This window comes from Gavialis gangeticus, unplaced genomic scaffold (assembly GCF_001723915.1).
Source record: "Gavialis gangeticus isolate Ggan-Ray unplaced genomic scaffold, GavGan_comp1, whole genome shotgun sequence".
Taxonomy (NCBI): Eukaryota; Metazoa; Chordata; order Crocodylia; family Gavialidae; genus Gavialis; species Gavialis gangeticus.
The window spans coordinates 7277081-7302600 of record NW_017729019.1 but is presented as its reverse complement, the minus strand read 5'-3'; the positions used below and the strand labels follow the sequence as shown (position 1 = coordinate 7302600).

The 25520-nt window shown below is 47.9% G+C and overlaps 1 protein-coding gene across 21 annotated transcripts in view; it reads right to left on the bottom strand.

Moving 5' to 3' along the window:
• The window catches only part of NFASC (neurofascin), a 107927-nt gene that overhangs the window by 56711 nt on the left and 25696 nt on the right, over window positions 1-25520 (bottom strand). For 9 of the 21 annotated variants that reach the window (XM_019513943.1, XM_019513944.1, XM_019513951.1 and 6 more), the window contains exons 3-14: window positions 23253-23270; window positions 20761-20866; window positions 20076-20272; window positions 19158-19280; window positions 18042-18212; window positions 12967-13017; window positions 5416-5527; window positions 4042-4226; window positions 3210-3341; window positions 1686-1829; window positions 628-739; window positions 372-538 (exon numbers count right to left, since the gene is read on the bottom strand). In XM_019513943.1, the coding sequence (XP_019369488.1) occupies window positions 372-538; window positions 628-739; window positions 1686-1829; window positions 3210-3341; window positions 4042-4226; window positions 5416-5527; window positions 12967-13017; window positions 18042-18212; window positions 19158-19280; window positions 20076-20272; window positions 20761-20866; window positions 23253-23270 (1518 nt within the window). The remainder of the gene's footprint in view (window positions 1-371; window positions 539-627; window positions 740-1685; window positions 1830-3209; window positions 3342-4041; window positions 4227-5415; window positions 5528-12966; window positions 13018-18041; window positions 18213-19157; window positions 19281-20075; window positions 20273-20760; window positions 20867-23252; window positions 23271-25520) is intronic. The other 12 variants (XM_019513948.1, XM_019513953.1, XM_019513954.1 and 9 more) reach the window with 3 other exon arrangements.

Here is a 25520-nt window from a genome sequence, read left to right as displayed (position 1 = left end):
AAAAGTCTGTGGTCCCATGGCAAGCAAGCCTGCCTCTTTGCTATGAGGCTGGGAAAGTACATAACCACAACTAACCCTGAGCCAAGGCAAAGGCATGCACAGCTTGCCTAGAAATGCTGGATCTTGCCATCGTGCACCTGTTTCAAAAACAGCCTGTACCCAGTTGTTAATATTCACCTAGCATTTTGTATGTGCAATCACTTGTGCTGCAAAGCTATGAATCTGGCCAGCCCGGTAATGGATTTGTGGGCATGAACCACCGCCTGTGCAAACCTGCATGCATGGCGGTATCAGCTGCTTTGAAGAACACGGTGTTGCCTGTGCTTGACCAGCGCTGTATCGGGCTCTTGTCTGCACATCAGTGCTCTTACCTTTGACCTCCAAACGAACCTGGTTCTCGGCTTTACCCAAAATGTTGGTGGCCACACAGGTGTAGATTCCCTGATCCTCCTTCCGTGCCATGTTCATCTCCAGAGTCCCGTTTTCGTGCACCTGGTAGTTGCCTCCATCCAGAGTACTGCCCTGGCCATTCTTAAACCTCACAACAATACAAGCAATGGCTGTAAGAGGAAGCAATCCAAACCAGGACCTGCCGCAAGCGGCGGCACAGAGCGCTGGAGTCCTTACCAGCGCAGCGTGGGGATGGGGGAGCCGAAGAACGGGCAGTCAAGGCGGGTCCGGTTGTACAGGATCACTTTGATCAGCTGGTTTCGCGGGGCAAGGATCCGGGGAGGCACATCTGGAACCACACGGAGCATCGGCAGTTTTACAAATCCCCCAGCTGGAACCACAGCTCCTCTCCGCCCTCCAGCAATACCCCCTCTTTGCCTTCAACCTCATCTACCTCCTCTGTCTGCACCATCAGGGCTTCAACCATCTCCAGCCTGTTGCCCCATGCCGCCCTCCCTTGTCCCTCCCCATCTCTTTCTATCCTCTACTGCTGACTTTTCTGTCAACACTTGTGGTTGCATGACTTGAACTTTGTGTATCCAAAAACCAGTTATGTGGCCATGTCACTGTAGCTCTGAGCATATCCAAAGAGTCTGGGATTTCATTTCACCCTCTGGTGACACAGAATTGCCCTGTGTGTCTATTGAAGCAAAAAGGAGAAAGGCAGCCGCCTCACACTTCACCCCAAATGTGTCTTGTCTTTACCCTTGGATGCCAGGTACCTGCCCAGCCAGAATACAGCGCTACGGAGCATGGCACATGGAGGCTTACACATCCAGAGGCAAGGATTTTTGTGATATCTTTTATTGGAACGGTAAGAGAAAGATAACAGAGCTGGTACATGAGCTATCGGACATCAAGCGCCCTTCTTCAGGTCCCCAAAAGAGGTGGACACAAACTGAACTAAATATCAGAGGAAGGCCTTCATGCAAATACAGTGTTTGGAGGGATGGAGGAGAGCTCTGCAAACTAGGTGTGAGGAGGTGTAATAAGGAGTTGCTATGAGACAAAAGAAGTACAGCAGAATAGCTGATCTAGTTAGTGGCAGAGTGAGACCATTCAAGAAGGGAGAGGAGAGTAGTTATTACCTGTGAAGTGCAGGGAAATCGGGAGCAATATTTATTAAGTTATAATGAACCATGAAGCCAATGCCTGTGTTAAACTCAGACCGTTTTTACACCGTCCCTTAGGGTTACGCATTTCTGTTCTACGACTCTCTTAGACTAGGCACTCACCTAGCACGCTGACAAAGGCATTGGCCAAAAGGTATCCATGTTCGTTGGAAGCATTACACTGGTACACGGCACTACTGCCAATCTGAGTGTCTCGAAACACAATGGTGTCTCCGGCCACCTCGCGGCTTAGGTTGGGAGACGAGCCTTTGGGACAAAGGAGGAGAGCAGTTCAATATACCCATAGCCTTCACCAGGGTGAGTGACTCCCCTTCGGCCCCTCACACGCCACAAAGCACCTGACAGAAACACGCTGCACAGCACCACAGGAAGAGAACAGGAGAGACAAGGGGACCCCCGCTGCCTCGACCACTGCAATGGCAGGGAGCGTATGATGTAAAATATGCTGTGATGACCCTAGCAAGCAGCTCAGGCTCTAGAGGATGACCAAATGGCCTGATGTGACCAGGAGAAAATTCCCTCTTGGGTGCGAACCAGTCTGACCCTAAGCTCATGAACAAGCTCCAGCAGCCCAATATCAGAGATTTCTCAGTACTATTTGGTGGATGTGCCCTGGCCATCCTCTCTCACATCTAGCTATGGTCACAGCCCAGTGGAAGACTGAAAAAACCCCCATAAACCAGATAATTGCCACCCCTGCACCTCAAATACTATTTCTTTTCAGCCAGTGCAGGAGCAGTGAAGCAGATTACCAGACACCACCCACATTTGCACGGAGACCAGGGAGATCATGTTTCAAATCCCTCCTGGGGATACCTGAGACTTGAAGCCATGTATTTATCACCTGTACCATGAAGAACACACCTATTCTATCACACTGCTGCTTCTATGTTCAAATCATTCAGGTTCTTCATCTATGATGGTGGTTAAGCACTGGGATAGGCTACCTAGAGAAGCTGTGGACTCTCCATCCTTGGAAATTTTCAAGAGCAAGTTTAGCTGGACATTTGTTTGGGATGGGCTCGTCAGGATGCTGGACTAGATGACCTTATGAGGATCCTTCCAACCCTGCCTTCCTGTTATCCAGTGATCCTTCAAGCAGCCTGATGGCCTATGCACTGTGTAGTGCCTTCACAGATGGGCACAGGCACATCAAGCCATCCCTCTGCCGCAGAAATATTGCTGTGTTCATCATTATTTTTGGCTCGTCCTGTCTAGTGCTCCATTTAGTTCTAACACTCAGTTTGGCATTTCAGTTCGTCAAGATTGGGGTGCCCTGATGAGCCTGAAGACTGCCTGGAGAGCTAAAAGCTTAATTCCTATCTGCGGTATCCTAGGCTGACCAGAGCTTATCAGTCTTTGTGAAGAATATTAAACTGGCCAGGAAAGCAAAGCTGCTTTCAAGTGGTGCGTGACATCCTGATTTAAAGGTCATAGGTGTATCAATGAAGATGGTGATGTGAGGAAGGCACACACCTCAATTAATGATAATCTTTGAAATAGGCTTAGTATTACTCCTGGGCATCAGTCCCCTACCAGAAGCCATTTCTGATATGCTTTCTGCTTTGTTACATGTTTCTGTAATGAGTCCCCTCCTGGGGTGCCCGAAACCTTCAGGTTGCTTACTCTCTATGGGTTCTCCATTCATCAGCCACTGGATTGTAGGTTTAGGGTTTCCATTTGCACGACACACCAGTCTCCCATCCTCTCCAGGAGCCAAAATAAGGTTTTGTGGTTCATCCAACCAATAAGGGGCAGCTTTAAAACAAGAAGATTGACACATGGTGATTATAAATGTACTGACACCTGTTCTGAATTCCACTCCAATCATTAACTAACCCCATTTGAGAGCTTCCTAGCAGTTGCCTATGCATGGGAATATTAGATGTGCTTCAGGTATAAGTCAAGTTCTCTGTGTTCCCAGCTGAAGTACAGATGGGCGCAGGCTATCCTGCGTGGTAAGACCAAAAGAGTCAAGAGCAGCACAGTGTCAAACTTTCCTAGCCAATCCCAGAATTGGGCCTGAATCATGAAGCCTCTATTGTAAGTGGCCTTATCCCAAGACGTTGCATAGTTTCATGGAGAAACCATGTGCCAGCCTCTGGTTCTTGAAGAGCTTCACCCATATGTGAGGTTTAGTCCAAACCTGACATTGAGTGGGTGCTTGTAGGTCTGAACCCCCAGAGCTTCAAGCTTAAAAGGAAGTGGGGAAGACGAGACGCACACGATACTGGGCAGGTCTGATCTTCTGGGCTCTTCACAGGTGTGTCCAGTTAGAGAGGCGCAAACCAGAATCCCAGATCTAAACACCGCCAAGCTCTGGGAAAGCTCAGATCCGGATCCAAAGTTTGCTGCCTGGCTCCAGCTCTGATAGGTAAGCCACTCAGAGGGATCCCTCCTCCAGCCATTACTCTCCATTTCTAATGGGTTGGTCAATAGTAAGAGAAAGATGACGTACCCTTCACTCTCACTGAGATCGTGTGGCGGATGAGGCCCACTTTGTTGGAGGCTAAGCAGAAATATTCCCCGGAGTCTTCCTCGGAGACATTGGAGATGCGAAGGGCCTTGTTAAAGTTTTCAAACTTGCTTTTGCCAGCTGGGAGCAATCCTCCTTTCTTGTACCACATGATGTCTGGTGCTGGTCTAACGGGAGAAGAGAAAAGGATTCACATCAGAAACCAATGCTCCCACAACACAAATCAAATATTACTGTACAGGAAACACTATGCTCCAAAGTTCAGACCCCCGTGTATTGGTCCACTCTGGTCTTATCACCCTGGGGGTTTCAAAGGCGATTCATCCTGCTTCCCCCCCTCAGCCTGTGATAACAGGCGTTTCCATTAACATTAGTAGTGATGTTCGTCTAACATGCTATTAATTACACAGGGCACAGGGTTGAGATTGTCCTAGTCATTTTAGGGATTTTGAATCCCAGCTTCTATTGGTTTTAATCCCTTTAGGCTGCTTTGACAAATCTCAAGCCTGGTGTCAATATACTGCTTTCACAGGGTTTCACAGAGCTATTGTCATGCATGGCTTCTGTGGTGTTATAAGGAAAGCCTATGAGATTTGCAAATACCTGTAATGATGACAAGTCTTCTGGGAATCATCCAATTCAAGATGACAGGCAAGACATCCCTGCCTGTGTGCAAACACTGCTCAAGATATTGCTTCCCTGTTTGTTTGCAATTTCTTTTCTCATCTTTCTAAAGCTTCTAAATATTGTGGTATTTTAACACCAATTAAAAAAAGAAAAAACAGTAGTCCACGGGTATAGCCAGAGGGGCTGAAAACGCAGCTGTTCCCTACCACGTACTTTGTGCAGTCATTTACTGCAGTGAAAGGCAAGGTAAAAGGCAACCATTATGATTTGGTAGCATTTTGCCCTGGTGTAAGTAATGACTGCATAAAGACTCAGGCTCACGGAAGTCTCCAGATCTCTCTGGTTTAGTGCTAGCCAGAGAGCCCAAGTTTGCCTGTTGGGAGGTCACAGCGCCTGTTTGCTGACTGTACTTAGGGGGACATTGTATCCTGGACGTTGTATCTAGAAAAATGTCCAAAAGCAACAGAAGGAAAGGGATCCCACCCAAGTCTGTGTCCCTCCCACACTTGTCACCAGCTTCCACTGTCATGCACGATTCCACGCCCTTCCCACAGTCTATATATAGGTACTTGGTATGCCAAGGGAAGTGATGTGTTGCGGACCCAACCCTGCTTTCCCATTCATCTCAATGGTTCAGCGTCAGAGGCCACGCAAGCTGCTTGTTACACAAAGCAAATCAGCAAGGGAAATCCTGCAGCCCATCTCCTGCCCACCGCAAGGGGTACGTACACTCCCGAAGCAATGCACTCCAGCAGGAGGTCCACACCTCTGAGTACCATCTGGCTACTTGAGGTCCCGTAGGGATACATGAAGCTGGGGGTTGTTTCTGTGACCCCTCGGGCTGAAATCAGCAGAAAAAGAAAAACAAATAAAATAAAACACACCACTTAAATTCTTCTCCTCCGCAGCAGCACACGACCATTTGAACCAAGGGAAGCAATACAGCAAGGGGATCAGGGGAGGGAGAGGCAGCAGACATACACAACACTTTACAAAGAGGGAGACACATTTTCTGCCAGGAGGAGTTTACAATTGAAGACGGACAAGACAAGACAAGGTGGATACATCTTGGGATCAGCACACTTTAAAGGATGGATCTGAATTTGAGAGAGTTGGACAGGCCAAAGTTGGACAAGGAATGAAAGAGAGGTGGTAGAGAGCCGAGAGTCAGAAAGAGCAGGGTAGGGGGCTAAAGAGAGGATAAAGCTGCAGGGGAGGGTACCACAGGGTCCCTGATGAAGAATACGAGGAGCCTGAATCTAATGCAACACCCACTACTAATTTCATGTCGTGGCAGCCCCGCTTCATATGCCTCCGGAGACACTCTACTCATCCATGTAATTATTTGCACTGGAGGGGAAGGCCATATCCACTGTCGTGGTAAAGTGAGCACACATGGGGCTGATTAGGTCAGCTTCCCTTATTCCTCATGCAAACCTGTACAGTAGGTTTTTAGACTCTTCTGCCAATCAAGCAAAGCTGGCCTCGCTCAGATGTGTGACTCCACCATTGTGCCACCTCCGTCTTAGAGGGCCGGGAGAAAAGCCTTGTAGGCAGAGCTGGCTGTCAAACCCATGCCAGGCCACACCAAGTTAGGAGCAACCGGCATTGACTCGGCTTGATCGATGCAGTTCTGCATTGATAAGCCTCGACCCGGCTAAGACTGTAACCGTGCAGCTTGAAGCATGTGAGCAGGCAGTAATGTTAAGGTTGTGCTCGTACTCTTGTGTCTTGCTCGGAAGAGCGCATCGGTTCTTTCAGTGCAAACGTACTGGGGCCAGGGCAGCTAGGTAAAGGGCACACTGGGCCCTTAGTTTCTTTCCTTGATGAGGGTGACAGACGAAAGAAAACTGATACAGAAATGTCTGTGGACAGAGCATACAACCCCTCAACCTTCACTGACATGGCTCCAGAGACTCTTTCAGTAAGGAAACCACACGTGTGAATTTAGTGGATTGCCTAAACCAAAGTGCAATTCAGAAACAAAATTTACCATTTAGAGTCAGGCTGAGGAGAGGGGCCAAGTGACATCCCCTTGGTATAAATTATTACATGTATGGAAACATATGATCTTGGTGGGGGAACATGGACGAATTTATAAAATAATGAAAGACAAAATGCATCATGGAGGAAATGATCATTAATATGCAAAGGGGGACGTTTCTTTTATCATCTGGGCAGTAGTGTCACACAAGAGGATTTGGGTGTTAAAGTGGGAATGAGCTAACAAAAATGACAGTGTTGCCTGTGGCTGAAATAATGCAACAGTTATGGCTCTTATTGGTACTTTTTTAGGCCTAAAATGGACAAGTCTTTTAAAAAAAGAGCAAACAATATAGGAGGGCCCAGAGGGCAGTGTTGAAAGTCAGAAACATTCAGACAAGGTAACTGAAGCGTAAAGTTTGAGGGACCCAGGGAAAAGTTAGAGGAAAAACGACTGACGGGAGACACAGCAGCTGTCTAGGTGAAGATATCTCTGTGAAAACGAAGCCGGGAGTTATTACTCTCAATCAGTGAGGACAAAACATGAAATGGACTTAAAGCAGCAGTAGCAAAAACTCAGGTTATACGTGTTAGGAAGCAGAACAAAATGGACAACTGGGGGGTGGATCATCAACAGCTGGAGGAAGTCAAGGGTAGAGGTGAAAGTTAGGAAGGGACAACTGAACTGGTCCTGCCATGCTGGATATGGCAGGTGGAACTAGTTTTTCCCACTGACCCAAAAGGATCGGCACCAATCACGAATTCTGCTCAAGCCAGCTAAACCCAGCAAGTTTCCGTGTATGAGAGCAGATTCTGCATTCCCCTCTGCATCTTAGGATCCTATTAGCCCACCAAGAAGGATGAAAAACATCCTTCTTGGTGGGCTAATAGCCTGGTGTTGGTAGGGAAAGGGCAGGAATGAGAAGGGGAAGTTCATTTATGGCATCCATTTCATTTATTCAACAGGACAGGTTGTGTGACCAGGCCCCTCAACAGGAAAATACTGACAGCTCAAACCATAGCTTCCCAAGTGGCTCTGAGTCTACCAGGCAGCTGCACACACATCACATGGACTTTCAACAGATGAATGATTAATGACCAACAAATGCTGGTGAGAATGTTAGTCCATTACTTGGTTAATGGATTACCACCATGTACAAGTTGTGACCTTACCTTCAAAACAGTACCTTCACCAATGCAGTTGATGCACAGTGTTGTGCTTGATGCATGGTGTTGTGCTTCCCTACCTCCTGATAAGCTCTCCTTCCTATATAAAACAGCTCAGCAGTACCAACCCAATGCTATTGTATGTAGGCTAAACTGCAAACGCAGTGGTTGGCATGAAGAATACCAGTATTTGCTTCCAGCTACTGCACCAAGCAACACTATTTTTGTAGTTATTTCTTATTTATGACAGAGATCAGGGAAATACAGCTGGTCAGACACTGCAGATTAAGCAAACAGTGGCTCTTTTTTTTAAACCAGTAACCACCATACAGTACATGTCTGAGCAGGTGCTAAATCTCACTTCTACAATGAATCTGCTCGAAATCCAGGGAGACACCAGTAGCAACCAAGCAGCAGTGCAAACCAGTTTTACCAGCCAGATATTAATGATGAAAATTAAAAATAAGGAGGAGAAATTAGTATCCTGGCCTAGTTCTTCTAAAAGATCCCTACAAATACTTGCATAGTTCAGAATAAGGATCTATTTTGTGCAGGCAGCTACTGATAATTATTTCCCATTTACAATAGGGTGCAGGCAGACGTCTTTCAAGATGGACAAAATTCCAGTTCTGGATGTGGGATAGCTGGGCGTGGGTGGTGGGAGTGGGGAGGAGGAATCTGTCAGATAACTAGAAAAACCTCACTCCTGCATTTGAAACAAAGGAGGAAAAACACATTGGAAGTGGCTTTTCATTCCTGCTCACATATGGGTTCTGCTCACTGTCCAGCTCTGCTCTTGCTACTCTTACTCATCTATGAAAATGAACCACATTCAGGTAGGTGTGGTCAGGGTAGTTTAAAAGCTACATTTATCTCCACTGTGCACACCCCTACATGCGGCAGTGCCATTAAAAGGCGTCTGTTTTTTCCTATCTGAACTTCAGAGATTTTTAAATTGCAAATCATTTTGCACAGCATCTCTGGTAAGAAACTACTGTACAATAGGCGTCATACACATATTCAGAAACGGCATCTACTGACCTGCTGGAAAGCCAGCCACCTTTAAAAAAAAAAATTTCTTGGGCTTGCGAAGAATTTTACCATTTCCAGTCAAATTCCTCACTTAAAGATAAGAAATTGTTGAAGCTGGTAAGTGGATGTTCATAGTAATTCATTCAGAGTTCACAGAGTTGAGAGTGCGTCACAAACCAGGCTGAGCATTTTATTATTTCATTCATTTATTACTTTTTTCTACATAAGGAAACAAACAGATTTTAAATGCCCCTGTTACTTGAGCTTAACTGAGAAGGTCACAAGTGCTGGCTGGATTACAGGACGCTAAACCCTTATGGCAGTTTTGTCCCAAATATGGAGGAAATTTCCCCATGATTGTTTGATCCTATTTGTTTCACCACAACGAGCCAAAGATTCAGAAGATGCCTCTGCTATAAATTTAGCCGTGTCTGAACTAGAATTGGAAAATACAATATAGACCCTCTACCTTTTTAGACGTAACCCAGAATCATAATAAAAGGGAGAGCGTTCTGATCGAAGCATTCTCATCACGAGGTTAAAATGAGGTTTGGGATTTTGAGCCTGCTTCCAGATGATCTCTCTGTAGCCATTTTATAGCCAAAGCAGATACGACATAAATATCACAGTTGCAACAGGCTTCCCCTCTCCCATTAGCTGGACTGCATATAGAGGTTGTTTCAAAGATGGAGGGAGGGAGACAAGGTGCAGAAAAGCATGATTGGGGTCTTACGCTGTGTGGTTTCTCCGTGTCCTTTTGGATACCCCCAATTTCACAAGTTATGTAAGATGGAGGCTTCTCTTATTGGAATTTAAGGCAAAATCTTAACCAACAGAATGAAAATGTCCCTTCCACTGCCTAGCTGCATCTCTCGGTGGCAGGTCCTGCTCCGTGTTGCAATGGGTCATTATGCAATCCAGATGCATAAGACATCTGGCTGCTTCGTAAGCCAGTCTCCCGGCAGATCCTGCCTCCGGCTTGCTTCTGTCCGGTAGAGATCACTGGTGGGGGTGGGAAAAAGCCTCCAGCTACTTTTTATTAAAGTGTGTATGCACACACGGCCACTTGCTACATGATCCCTGTTCCCGCACGTTTTCTCTTCGTTGTACCAACGGAAGGAAGCTGCCGAGGGAGCTGAGCCACGTGACAGGATTTCAGCTTTCCAAGCATTCAGAACATGATGGGGCATCTGCCTTCCTCCACCCCTGTGCAAAACCAGTTAATGCAATTCTACAAAGGCATCAAGAAGAAATGATGCTCCACTACACGTTAGGCTTCTGTGGACGAGTTATTCCAAAAAGCAGAGGCAATTCAATCTGGACTGAGGGAAGGCAAAAGGGCTGAGTTAGGGTTTTCCTTCCATTTCTGCTGTATTCTTTGAATTCCAAATTTCCATTGGACACAAAGCTTCTAGCCTGGGTTGGGGTGAATGTGTGACCATACGCACCAAGCCGGGGACATGCCTGCACAACTGCAGCACCAGGGGACGTGCACTTTCCTTGTTCACCTCAATAGTTATTAGTTTAAATCGAGCTACGGTTCATCCAGGACCTCTACGGCTGGATGCCGTCACGGTGAGGTGCACAGTCTGGCTCAAGAGCCCATTTACTGACTGGGCTGGCATACATAGCCCTTATTTGTTCAAGGATTCCCACAGATTAAAGAGGAGACCTCTTGCATGAGTGAGGATATTTGGGCTTGGCACCCAGAGACACCAGAACTTGGTGCACAAATTGGCACATACACGCCGAAAACGGGCACCTGGGGGCAAGGGTCTAACTTCCCTGTGGAAATCGCTTCCACGGCCTGAAGGATCGATCACCCGTATAGACCTTTTCATGGTGGAAACCGGTCTCCCCAGAAGCCTGGCAGAGAGAAGCCTTATTTTGACTGTAAGACTTAACACGAGGGGAGAGGAAGGGGAAAAGCCAGATGGACTTCAAGTGACGGGTCTCAGCTCCGCCACGCTGACACCAGAGCTGAGGACTTGCAAGTCTTTTCCATTTGGCTCTCCTGTGCAAACGCGTACACCCAGCGAGGAATTCAGAATTCACTTTCCCGTGCTCCCTATTTGTGATCTTGTTGCCTTCCCCTTTCACTGGGCTGCTCTAGGAGGCAAAAGCATCGTAAAGGGACCTGCTTAGAAATGCAGACGTCTGTTTAAGCAGCATTTGCTTGGCTTTATTGGCCACTGAGGATGAGCAAGATGCAAGGACTGGTCCCCACAGAGCTCTCTCCCTGTTACCTTATAGATTTACACCTGCTCACAAGCAGGCAGGAGTCCTCGCCTTCTACCTCCACTGCTGAATCAAACCGTGCAACTTCTGCTGAAGCTCGTTTCACTTGTGATCCCCTTTCAGAGCCATCCGTGCCAGGCACCAACACTGCTCTCTGATTTCAAGGGCATCCCTGACTTCAGTTACGCACAGCACATCTGACTCTGCGACTTGCCGGGAGGAGGGGGAAGGACCTGGTCTGCTCCTTGGACATGCCTAGGTTTCTCATATACCAAATCCCCCTCGCCAGTTCTTGAGAAAAAGTGTGTGTTCCAGACAGTCCCCATGACCGGGAGGGGTTTCCCTTTCCTTTCTTATGATCTCTGCAAAACTGGAGAGAACGGTCTTCCAAAGATCATTCTCTCCAGGGTGGTCTCATTTGATTTGGCAACAGCCATGGCAGAAATGACCACGTCTCAATGGGTCTCTCCAGGGGCTTGTTCCTGACTTCAGCCGCCTGGCAGAATGCAAAGAAAATCCTGCAAAGTTTCAAGCAGGGTGGAGCAGGTCCTCCCCAAAGCCTGCAGGACAACCTCCTTCCACTGTAAAGAGCCCAGAAGCAGCAAGTACCCAAGGCAAAGGGGTTTAGACAAAGGCTCAGGCCAAAAGCACCAAGAATATTTATATGTAAAACCATGCGTTAGGCCAGATTCCTCCTCCGTGCTCCCAAGCACAAGGGCATCGATGGGACTTATCCAGGAGCAAGGCTAAGGAGAAGCAGAAACGCTCCTCAGGTTTCAGGACAAAGGGATCTCTCGTTGCCCTGGCGTTCTTCTTCATCTGTGACTTGTCTAATGAAAGGGAAGGATGCAGACTGCACTGGCATCGGGGGATCGAATCGGTTGCCTTTGTGCTGCACCCTTCCCCGTCCTGAGCCGCAGCGTTCCTCTGCCCAGGCTTGCCTGCCTTCTGTTATGATGTAGTTTCCAACACCTCGTGCAAACATCCCTCTCCATTTCCCCGCTGAATGAAATAAATCCTTCCCCCCCCAGCTGGTGTTTACATTATCATATCACTTCCATGACACTTTCAATATATACGGGGGATCATCGTGCCCTGGGGAGCTACAAGACTGTATATCTAAAGCATAATTTATGAGGATAGTGCTGGCTTTCCCCAACAACTGTATTCTCCAGAGAAAGTTGTTCTGCTCACAGAAAGGGGAAAGAAAGAAAGAATCTGCAGAAAACATTCAATGCACGCGTAACAGCACTACAAAGAAATGCACCGCTAAGCGTTTCAGGAAACAAAACCCCTCTTTCTCTTCCCTCCTCCAGTCAATGCTTATATTTGGTTGCAAATATAATCGCTTGTCTTTCCAAATGGCGAATGGAGAGAAATGAGAGATATCAGGTGTTGTTTTTCAGTCTTTCACTCCTCGAAGGGGGCTGCCTTACATCCAGCCCACAGGGGACCTGCTCCATTTGGCCAAACCACATTTTTTGGCCTGAGAAACCATTCATCTAAATGCTCCTATAGCTCAGCACTGCCCATGCAGGTAACAGGTTGTCTTGAACTTGCAAATCACCTGCATCCTATACGATATTTCAGGATGCTTTTAGTTCTTTTTGCATGCTGCTACATGGAGGTTTTGTGCAACTCATGGTAAAAGTAGCAACTGAGAAACAGGAACACAGACACACGCACATGCAGTGTACACACATGACAGTCAATGGCTAACATGTCAGCTCAACTGCCTCTTCAGTCTCACTGACCTGCTAACTTTTGTGTGTGTGTGTGTGTGTGTTAACACAAGAGTAAGTTGGGTTAGGTAAACAGGGGTTAGAACGTGAAGTTCTCCAGAAGTCAGTGTCGACTCACCACTGTACATGTCAGTGTGATTTCGAAAAGACGTTTCATTATGGGGATTCTCTGCAATAAACAAAAGAACGTGAGCGCACCAAATGCGACAAAGCATGCGCGGAGCAGCGGAAGGCAAAAATGGAAGAACGCAAATAAGGGGAGGAACGAAACAAGAACAACGGTCACGAAATCATTTCCCAAGAACATCAAAATAACACAGATTGGCAACAGAAATACATGAATACTCTGAAAAAAGAGCAGGAGCCCAGGACAGAGAAATGGTAACATAAGACAGTAATTAAAAGGAAGGAGGGGGGAGGCGGGGAGAATGATGGCTTTGCTCCTATAAGACATATAATTAAATCAAAGGATAAAAATAAAATATCAACTAAAATTTCACCCGAAAAAAAGAAATACTGGAATTGAAGTGTTTAATTCTTTTTTGGTACAAGGACGGCTTCTGTATCTTGGAAAAATCCAGTTCAGTTTTGAGAAAAGTAGCTTAGTTGGTCTTAATTTCTTGACGATAAGGGAAATGTATTCCTGTTATCTTGTGCCAGCATAAAGCAGTTTAGACACAGCTATGTGACAGGATAACCATGCAGAAAGGCACAATAAGGATGAACCAAAATCAGGATTTAAAAATAACCAGCTCCCAAATCCCTTTGTTATTAAAAGGATATTAATGTGGATTGTGTCTTGTACAAAACATCAGCTATTCGGCTGCATTGCATCCCTCATTCCGTGGCAATCATTGCAATTCAGCACCCAAATGTGATGGAGAATGCTAATTGGCATTACCGCGCTGCCGGGTGATGGACCGATTGACAGGGCAGATCCCCGGCAGCTCCAACCTGGGCGGACTCACTGGAGCTAGGCTGATGTACAGTACCCCAGCATCCAGGCTCCTGATTTTCAAGCGTGCATTTTATTAAATGCTGATTTGAGAGTCCAGAATAATCAGATTTCGGCATGAAACATCACAACGTAAGCCATCGAACAGGAGCTTTTAGAGCAGTACAAAACCTCGGTACATTGGTTACAAGACGGGTCACTGACCTGAAGCTTAAATACATCAACAGCACATGTTATCCTTTCTAGAAGGGTTACAAGGAACTAACAGAGGCCCAAGATCTTTGTGAATCAAGCTGAGTTAGATTTGTAGTAAAACAAAGCCCTGTGTTGGTGTGTATCTTTCTGCTGAATGCCGACACTCTGCAAGGGAGATTTTCTTCCCTTACACAGGGAATATGAATAATGAAGATTGAATTGTCATAATTTGTCAGTAGCTGGACTAACCATTTTACAGAGCAGAGAGTGCTGAACACGCTGCGAAAATACAAATATAGTCATCCCAATTCAACGTGCTACGGACTGAGAATTCATCATTATAAACAGCCAGAAAATTCAAGCTTCAGTCCAAACGCTACATAAGGGCCTTCAGAGGGGCTCCCGGGGTAAAATTTGCATGCTATAATAAAGCAGACATTTCCAAAGGAAGACCTGAGAGAGAGGCTGGTATAATTGGAAGCCGAAAGACATCAGCCTTAATGAGCCTTTTAAAGGACCCAAGAGCATGGCTGCTCTAGAGGCATCTAGATGAAGAATAGCTACAGTGCACAGGTTAATGTTTGTAGCCACTTCTTAGCTGGGTGAGTACAATTCATCAGTAGTTTATTCCTATCAATTGATTATTACATCAGGCTTGTTCCTTATGTACAGGGATCCTGGTTTTCTCCAATTTAAAAAAAATCCCCAATTTTTAGTTTAAAAAAGGTAACCCCAAATCCAGGCTTTCCCACGATTTAAATGAAACATCACTAATACAGAGATCTATATATAGTGGTGTTTCATTTTAATGATGGAAAAATATGGGTTGGGTTACCTTTTTTTTTTTCCTAACCAAAAACTGGGGATTTGTTTTTAAATCTGAGACAACCGGGATCCTTGCTTACGCGGTATAAAATAAGACATAGAGCCCTGATACCAACCGGGCTCAGCCCTTTACCTGCGGAAAAACGTTTGCATTGCTTGCCCAGCTTTGCATATGAACAAGCACTGGTCAGGTTAAAGATCTGCGGGGATTCCCGTCCAGCAGCAAAGGATCCATCTAGGTTGCATCAGTCACTGGCCTTGTGATTTGCACAAGTCTAGCAGAAAGCACACTGTCTAGCGTTTCTCCTACCCTGTTTTGTGCCAGTGTGAATTCGCAGAGTTACTCCTAATTTACAGTGCTGCGAGACCAGATTCAGGCCCAGCTGTTCTCACTGGGTTGTGTTTCGCACCCGCTTTGAAACAACTCCAAACAGCCACCACCCGTTTCAAGAGTCACAGCACGGTACCGCTCCGAAAGCAACATCGCTCCTCCTCTCTGGCTATAGTAAATGTTTCTTTAACACAGCCCCCCTTGCAATTAATTGGATGGCTGCTTGCCTAGCGCACCGTGGCAGAAAGGCCTTCAAATCATGTGTACCAAGCACTCCGAATTATTCCAAACTCCCTTATCTGCTGGCTGTTCTTGGAAGAGAGCATGGAAGCATTCAAATAGACCCTACCTTGCTGGCTGCAGGAAAGACTGCCAAGCTGCCGAGAAAAGGAAGGGGGAAATAAAGGGAGGAAAGTCTGCCTGGAACAGAGAAGCTAAATCGAGAAAGCAAGTGGACAGCAGGGAGTAACAATGCAGCGTCTCTTGACAGGGAACCAAGAAAAAGGCCCAATGTGAAGCTATGCCGGCAGGTGTAACATTAAACAGGCTTGGCCTGGAATTGCCATCCTTCAATTTAAGGCATCTGCTAATGAGAACAGAAATACACAGCAAAGGCGCTGGACTGTTGAGCATATGACCCTGCTCCCAACCCCGATGGTGTACAGCCAAAATTTTCCCATCCATGACTTTTATAGCCTAGTACAGCTGTTTACAGTGCTATTTCCTTTCTCCAAGCTAGATCTGGAGATCTTTGGTCTTTGCCAGAGTTTGCAAACGCTGTGCCTACTTTCTCTTGTAATCTGTGTCCCTCCAATCACTGTTTGAAGCCTTTGGTCTTAAGACTGAGGGAATGCACAGTGTAAATGCATACAGGGAGTAGCTAAGCTCCTTGCTCTTGAATTAATGCACCGTGGTGCTTGCCTCAGGTATCGTTTTTAAAGAAGGTGACTGATTATTTTTAAAAAGAAAAATGAGAGAGAGAGAACATCTGAAGTTATAGCAGCCTTTTGGTCACAGGTGGATGAAAGGGCTTCAGAGGGGATTTTGCTTGCCTGTTGACTGCTGGCACATGGCAGCAAATGTCCTTGCGGGTGGCAACCTTGAAGGTACCTCCTAGGACCGGATCCTGTCCGTGGACGGACAGAATCCGCACGCACATTTCGGAGGTGACCAGTCCACGGTGGAAATTTCCGTTTCAGCAAACAGGTGGCAGAACAGAGCAATGGTTCAGTCAGATGGTCGCTTGCTGGCACTGCTCGCTCAGGCAGCAGGGTTTCGTGGAGTTTCCACTGGGGGTTTCCCATGCCCCGCAATTTCCTCTAATGTTGACCATCTATTCCTTTATTACAGATTATCAGGATTTGGTTAAGACAGCACCAAGAGGCCTCAACTGGAATTGTGCTGGGCGCTGGAGTAAGACAGTCTCTGTCCTGAATGTGACCCAAGTACCCTCCCGAGATTCCCATGCCCAGTGGTAGTTAGGACAAGGTCTTCTCGGTAAGCTTCCTTCCCACAGACCCCAGGCAAAACGCAGCAGCTTTGGAGACCTTCCTCCTTTCATAGGACAGTGTCCTGGACCAGAGCAGAGACTGCTAGTACCCAGCCCTAGCAGGTGCACCATGCCTTCCTGTGGCTGAGCTAGCAGAGACGCACATCCCTTACAGGGAACAGCACAATGAATATTTGGATGAAGTCAAGGAGTGCTGGCTTGCCTAGGGTCACAGGAGCAGGGGAGGGATTCTGCAGTCAGTAGAGGACTCTGAATGAGATTAAAGTCATAATCTGGTTTGTAGCTTGCCCAACTCCAGCCTCAAATCTCTTCTCAGGAGATTTCTCATTACTGCAGCTAGAGTGAATGGTAAACATGCTCCTTTTGCCCCCCTAGAGAGGATGCCCTTCTCTGGGTTGAAACTGCGGTCACTTGTGAGCCGGCCTGTGCTTCCAATGCCATCGTGATGACTCCATCAGGTAAACTTTCCCATTATTAAAGCCGGGAGCCTTGGCGCTTAAGCGCAGCTCATCGCTTGTAAATAATTTAGATCTGCTCCGTATGGCTCGTGGGTTAATTAAGGAGACAACACGTGCCAGTTGCCTCCATGTTCACAAACATGATCGCCTCCCAGCTTGCTAAATAGAAACAATGGGCTCAATTTAAAGCAGTGAAATGTCACTGAAATTCAAGGGTTTGCATTACTGAAACAGGTCTGCTTGGGCCTGGGGGAATCCTGCTGTCAGGGCCAGGCTGGGTGACTTCCAAGAGGAAGGACCCACCACCTTGGAGTCCCAGCCCCTTTGGGCCATTACTGCACCAGGGCATAGTTTCCTGAAGTAGCTCAGACTCAGAATTTGCTGCATATAGATCAGGAAAACAAAACAAAGCAACAAATGCCCAAGGTCCACAGCAGAGAAGCAGCTTCCCCATGGCCCCAGACCTTGGAGCAAACCTAGGCTATCTGTCACACACAGAGCCTGGAAAATACCAGAGGGATCTGCCTATCAAGCAGTTTTGTATCTACAAGCTCCTCTATAGAGGGCCGACACTTCCCATCTTTATGAAACTCTTTTTTGGGGTCTCTTAGAGAAATATGGGTACAGCATTAATTCTAGGCCAGTGTCACCCGGTCAGTGGCTGAAGTCTTGAGGTGCCCGGGGAATAACAGATCCCTTTGCCTGTGGGTTACTGGTCCAACCTCTAACTTTACTTCCATATACAAATCCTCGTGTCACTCTGCACGTCACGGACAGAATTTCCCCCCTCAGAGAGGTCTCGGAGCCGCGGAGGTTTCCATCTCTCCATGTTTCTGGCACAGTGACATCCACAGGGGAGCCCTGGCAGGCAGTATACAAAGAAGGCCCAGGTTGGGAGGCAAGGTAAGGTGACACTTACTGGTTTTGACCTTGAGGGAGTAGGGGTTTTTCTGCTGGATGGTATGGGTGAAGTGGAAGCGTGCGTTACAGCTGTAGTCGGTCTGCGCATCCTGCAACATAACGTTGGAGAAGTACAAGTCACCGTTCTGGCCCTGGGAGACGCGCTTGTCTTGGTGGATGGGCTCCATGGCTGCGAGAGAGAGGAGGGCATTCAGAAACAGAAGCCACGGGCCTGCGGGGTCCCCAACACATCAGCCTGGAAACCCCCGCGCGTCTGCTGGCTGGCGCTTGGAGGACGCAACACCCCAACAGCCGAAGCTGGCACCAGGCGCTGTCCCTGGAGTCCAAGAAGAGCTGCTGAGTGCCAACCAGCTCTTGTCTTTGCTGCCAAGCAAGAAACGCTCCATAAAGAAAATGCAGGCAACTCTAAAGAGGATGCCAGACTCCCACCCCACCCCTTCCCTCCCACAGACGCATAGGGCCCTCCTGGGCCAACTCGGTTAACACGCCCTCGTTACATCCCAGTGGAATTCGTGCTGCAGGACAGTAGGGATTTCAGGGCCACGCCTGCATCTAACGTAGGCATTTCTCAGTGTTCGAGAAAGAGACTTGCCCAAAGCTTTCTTCCTAAGTTCAGTTATGGCCAGCAAGATCTGCAGCTGCTTATAGCAGCAGCTCATGGTCCTGGGATTCTCTCAGACCCCTTTGCAGCTACCAACAGCCCACTCTGCACCCATGCTCCCCCCCCAGTTTTAATCAGCCCTACAGCACCTGCACTGATCCCTGATGATCCCCTCCCACGTGGTCTTCACTCCGACCTAAAGCTGTAAACCCACAAAATGGCCAAACTTCTCCCACGACTCCCACCTCCCTCCCTGGGAACACAAAGGATCACGGGATGCTGTCGGAGATGAGAGGAGCTTTCCAACCATCTTGTGCGTCACAGAATAGGGGGGAGGCTGAGAGTGGATGATTTCTGCCACAGATCATAACCCACCCCGTCTTTTCTGCTGTAATAACATAAGGAAATTGTTGGTCTTCTCCTTTAAAATGCACATGACCCAAAAAGCGTCTCCCTTCAGTGAAATGGATGTTCAAAGGGGGCTCTAGGTCTCTGACTGCCGTCCCGACTTACAGCTGCTCATCCAGAAGATGACGGGAGGAGGCAGCCCAGGGGGTGGGTTGCACTGCAGACTAAGGGGAGCTCCTTCATCCACCTCGATCACGTCCACTTTTTCCTTTGGCCACAAGGGAGACTCTGCAATAAAACAAGAGCATGAAAGACTCCGCGGAGCAGGCTGGGACAGATCAGTCTGTGACACCGCACCCCCCTCCCCCGGGCTTGGCCTGGTTTCACTGGACCGACCTGGATGCAATTTTATTTTTATATGCATGCATTTCCTGCAAGGCTTGGATGGCATATACCTCCCTGCTCTATGAGGCCACCATCTCCCTCTCTGAGGGTTTTATAAGCTTTGTTGATAAAGCAAACCTCACGGCAGCAGGCTCCTGTAGGGCAGGCAAGAGTCACTCCCTCCATTTCGTAGATGAGACAGCTAGGCATGGGACTTTATCCGAGGTCCCTGGGGCATGCCAGTGAGGCGGAGGGGAAGAGAACCCAGTTCTTCTGGCTCACAACTATGCCCTGCCCTGTCGTATCCAACAGCTGGTACTGTGACCGCCTGCTGTGATCAGCTACAAACAGGCTTGGGTGTGATGTGCCCAGATGCCCTGGTGATGGGCACAGCATGAATTACTGTTAAATAGGAGACATGTACTGTGGTTGGTCTCCCGGAGGGTGTTGAGGCAGTGGTAAGGACAGAAGGAAAGGCTGAACAGCCAGCGAGCATTTTATGACTACCCGACATCTCGAGTCCGTTTGCAAAGCTGAGTAAAACAGTGAGCAAGGTGGGGCATTTGGCAGGTGAAATATTTCTTTCCCATACAAACTGCATGTCTCCTGCACTGCCTGCTTTCCTAATCCCAGGCTACCCACGGCTCTGGTCTGCCTGCACTCTCCTGGAGGCAGGACTGACAAACTTGAGTTACTCACTAGAAACCTGCAGGTGGATTTTGTTTGAGAGCGCTGTCCCATAGTCGTTGCGGGCAAAGCACTGGTATTCCCCCTCATAGTCCTCTGGCCTCCCCCTGCTGTGGATGTCGATCACCAGCGTCCCTGACCGGTATTGCATTGATACTTTTGGGTCCTTCGCCACATTGAAGAACTTCCCATTCCGGGTCCACGAAAAGCTGCAGATGTTGGACACACACTGGTTTTATAACCACAGGCCACGAAGATCCTTCCCAGTGGCAGCAAAGTTGCAGTGTAACTTGCAACCCATTCCCTGTTCTGTCTCACAAACGCGGGCATGAAGCTGGGTTGCCATCTACCAGGGCAAAGCTCTCATCCACCTTCACGAGACTACGTTTTGACTCCATCTCTTTCATGTTAAAACTATGTATTTATAGGGCAATGTTTAAACTCCTAAGCAAAGTGCTATATCATGCAATGTAAGGGGTCATACCCTTTACCGGCATAAATCGGCACAGCTCCATTGAAGGGGAACACACTAACCACGTACTTGCACCGTAAAGGATTTGGTATGGAGCATCCCAGATGACTCACTTGTGTCCAGACCAAGAACATTTTTAGAACCAACTCATTTTTTTTAAACTTGAAGTTAGCAAACATCTCCACGTGGAGAACATCAAGTAACAAGAGCTGAAAAGGCACTTACGTGGGAATGGGGTTCCCTTTAGCTTCGCATTCAATGAAGATATTATCCCTTGGGTCTACTATATAGTCCTTCACAGACTGCTTTATAATTGTGGGGGGCTGAGACACTGCAAAGCACACAGACAGAAAGGTGAAATGAGGCAAGTGATAAGTTGATATAGCTGATATAGTTGGGGATGGCCCTGCTTTGAGAGCAGAGGGTTGGACTACATGTGACCTCCTCCGGTCCCTTCCAACCCTCATTTTCTATGAGTCTATACGACAGACAAAGGCCTTCCCGCTAAGGGACCCTGCTGGGAGTTAGGACCCATCTCTGGCTGGATTTCTTGTTCATAATACATCTCAAATCATAGGCTTGGTTCAGGGGACTCATCAGACTGAGAGGCGTCACCTATTTCCCATTTGGCCTCTTAGCTTGATTAGCGAGCTTCAAGGCGCTGCTTCCTGCTGCTGGCAGACTATCAGACAGGAACTGAATATTAAAAAAACATGTCTCTGTGGGAAAGTCTACAAACAGGACAGTGACATCTGAAGCACTTTCAAAGACAGGACACATGCTCTGCATAAAGCCCTTGCAAAAAGCAATCCTGTCACATTGCACACATGGCGTGGGCTTGAAAACTTCCATGTACAGACAAAGAGAGTGCAAGCACAGGGGCTTGGGGACACCGAAGAGCACGCCAACGCCCAGGTCAGGAGCAAGCTGTTACTCCGCGCTTGCTACTGAAGTCAACAACGATGCTGATTCACACCAGGATGAAGTGGCCTCTAAGGCCCAGGAGCTGGAAGCAGGTCGGAGAAGAGATCCTATTTATTGCACATTCCGTAAATGAAACAGATCTTGACAGGCATGTGCATTATTTAGCAAGGTCAGCAGAAGAGACACAGTTCTCTGCCAACTACAGTTTTGGCAAGAAGTTCTTTGCAGAGTTAGTGCTTCCGCTGCGAGACTGTCCTTCTGCTGGCACACGCCAGCAGCTTTAGCAGAAGTGCAATCTCCTTTTGGCTGCAGTTCCCAAACTTCCCTACAGCACGATTCCCGCATGATGGGTTACCATTTTGGGAGCTGCCTCCCCTCCAGTCTAAGCCCCCTTTCCCCTCAAAGCAGGGGATACCTGGAGGTTACCTCTCTCTCTGCCTCCATCGTCTCTTCTGCTCCATTCCCTCTGCAAGGTCATTTCAGAGCAGATGCTTGTAAGCACATCTACTCTGCCAGCGTCTCTGTATATCTTAGTTTGCTTCCTTTCTCCACGTGACAGATGTGGAGACAAGAGCTGACTAAGGCTAAGTTAAGCCTGGATCCCTCTGACCTGCTTTCCCACATCGGAGGGAGCAGAGAGCAAGTGAAGAATTTAAAGGCAGGATGCAGGAGAAAGTACAGCAGACGCTTTCCGTAACCCCCTTGCCATCCCCTGCCCAGCTAACAACTGCATGCTGGCCGGCTTCTGACCTCCCTCCGACAGTGCCAGGAGACAGGACAAGCCTTGCTGCTTAGGAGCACAGCTAGGCTACGAGATCTCAACAACTTCATCATACCCCTTGGAGCGCATTTCCACCCCCTTCCTCCCAAAGCTAGATTTAAGGCTGCCAGCACAGGCAACAGGTCAGAGGAAACACTGCATATGCCTGGGGCTTGTATCTTTGGGCAGTTTTCCCACCCCAAGGCATCAGCTTTCCACTGCCGAAGGGGAAAAAAAACAAGCTACTTCAGAGAGGCTGGGATTTGGGGTGGAAGCAGAAGCGCAGCAGGAAGGAAATGGTGGAGATGGTGTTGTGGTGGTGGGATGATTTGAAAGGGGTGGGTACAAGCACCGTGAAAACCTGCTGATGGCCCCTCCTCTCCCCTAAAGGCCGCCACTTGCAGTTTGAGAACCGCTGCTTTGGAAGTAGTCGGCTGTGTCTAGCTGGGACCCAAAATTGCAGCCCTGACCTACCCGGTGAACCTGCCTGTCCACGAGAGCCGTGAGCAGCCTGTGCAAACTGGGCAGTGGCTTCCAGTCATTTGTTGGCCTCAGTTTAAAGTCAGGAGCTAGATCCTGCTCTGGTGGACAACCCTGAATCTCAGCGGACACACACGGGTGTAACTGAGATCAAAGAACATTCCCTTGGGGTCACTGTGTTTGAACTGTTCAACTGTTTACAGAAGTCTTGGACGGGGTGGCCAACGCAAGAAAGCAGATGGCCAACAAGACCGGTCTTGGTGGGGGGGAGCAGGTGTGTTATCCCTACTCCCTTCTCACAAAGATCAGCTCATGCTCCTAAAAGATCTGGTCACCTCCTTCATTATGGACTCTGCTTTACCAGTGTGTGGGTGTGGGTGTGTAAATACCCTGCCTCTCCTCCACAAGCCATGCACAAATTGCTTGAACTGCATTTTGCATGAGTCAGTGCCCAGTGCTGCATGCAGCGGTGGAGGCTGGAGCCATTATACCCTGTTTCAACATGGAAGCAGTGACTAATATATCAAAAAGACAAGACAGCAATAGGACTTACATTCTTCCTGAATATTTCCTGTGGGTTCCCAAGGGTCAGCGTAATAAAGAAAGAAGCAAAGCGGTTAGTCAAGTGACCTGGCACGCACACATTACTACATGGTTAAAGGAGGGACTACAAATCCATACATATCAAAACACAGCGATTTTCAAGCGAACCTTGTAAAATGCCCTCGAACCCACTTACCTTCATTTAACATGAGAAGCCCCTGTCCCAAAGCCCCTCATACTTCACAGCCAGGATTGGATCACCCTCCCTACCTCCACCTGCCTTTTGTTTCCAATACGGGATTCGTGTCATGCTGAGCAGTTAACTCCTTGTGTAACATATGTGAAAGATACTGGCAATACTGAATCTCTCTGAAACTCCCCCAGCTTTCAAAGATTTGTTAACAATCAATATTAGTGGTTCAGAAAATGCCTTGGTTAGTTCCTTTAACACTCATGGGTGCAAGCAGTTCTGACCTGTTTATTTGAAAACATTCAGGTGTCGCAGCTGCTTTATACCCTCCTTTGTTTCAGCTGTTAAGCTATTGCAGCTGCAGGATCGTAGGGGATGCATCCCTCCTACCTCTTCACTCGAAGTACAAGACAGAAATACATCTATGGGACATACTTCCTTTTCTGCATCATAACTTCACGACTTGAAAATCTTCCCAAAGGGAAAACAGGATTGTCCTCAACACATTTGTGAGAAGAGCGGCTTTGAATTCAACCAGCGACTATCATCAAATCTTCTTCACATCCCCAGTCAGTCACCTGCCAGAGTTAGGAAGGAATATCCTTCCCTGATGTACAACTGGCCATATGTATTCTGCTGGGCTTTCTCCTTCCTGTTACCAACTTCTGAAATACTAGAGACTGGCCACAGCTGGAGATGAGACACCAGAGAGAGGGGACCCGTGCTCCAAGGTGCTACAGAGAACACCTCGGCCCTAGATCTCTGCTTGGTGAACCTTACCAATGTGCCTGGGCATCTAACTGATGGCCAGATTTGGGGTTGGGAAGGCATTTCCTCACCCTCATTCAACAAGTCAGTATGGCAAAAACCTAGGGGGGGGAGGAGGGGGTCTCCTTCCTCTGCAACATAAGGTATGGATCACATTAGATGAGGAAACTTTTTGGTGCTATGGTCAGGTGTAGCCGGCACCACTGGCCTTGGGTATATCACAGGGTGCCAGCTGTCAAGCAATCAGATTACCACGGTGGGGTTTGCGTAAGACTCGATGTGGCTTTTTCAGTGAGCCTAGCTGAGCCCAAGGACTTTTATAACACAGCATCAGCCCTTCATCAGGGCCTGTGCTCTCAGGTGCTGGTGTTTATTTAAGGGCTAGATCAGGAGAGAGGTTTAAGAGCTCCCTGTAGCTACTTCAATAGATTCTTAAGGTCGAAGGCGCCTGCTCTCGGCTAAGACCTGCTGGAGAGCGGAGCCAAGTGTGAGGTTACCCTGCCCTGCCCCTCTCCTGTTGCTAACAGCTAAAAACCTCCCTGATGCTCTTCTGGTTTAAGGTAAAACTTTTGTAAGGTGGAAAGGACGGACAAGGTAAAAAATTAAAAAGAAGCCATATTTCGGTAGCTCTTGGTAGCCTTGCTGGTTCATGAATTCACCATGCGCTGTGCATCACTGAACAACTGGAAGACACTAAAGCATCTCCAAGTGCTGTGTTATAGCTCTATTCTAAACCAGCCAGTTAACAAAGACATAAATTAATCCTACATGCTGTTTCTAGAGTGCTTTGAATCTGCACACGCTCACACCAGTGTTCACAAGACTCGCCACAAAGAGAGGAAGGGTAATTTCCTCGTGTTTAGAAACTGGGGAAACTGAGGCATAAGGGGAATGACTCTTCCAAGGTCACACCAGAGTTAGTAACAGAGCCACTGAGAGAGCATGGATCTCCCCGCTCCCCGTCCGTCACCCTAACCGCAGGAGAAAACGGCCGTCTCTTTGCTACGAAGGCTGCAGAGCGAGATGTGTTCGCTCTTCCCAAGCCTCCACCTCCATTCTTTCTACAAAGCTCCAGCTGGACTGGCTGCGCGCAAGCAGCTGTTTCTCTGCTCTCTGAGAGGGAGCTTAAGGGGTCAGCATCCCAATCTATTATCCAGGCCTCCTCCCACCCCTATGGAGCTTTGCTACCATGCACAAACCTGCACCTGTAAAAACAGCTAATCTCCGTGGAGGAGGGAAGACTGCGCGGTTTGTGGCACACAGAGCTCATCTGCTCGGAGTGCCTGTAATTTGCACATTTATCGGGGCCCAGCACAGACC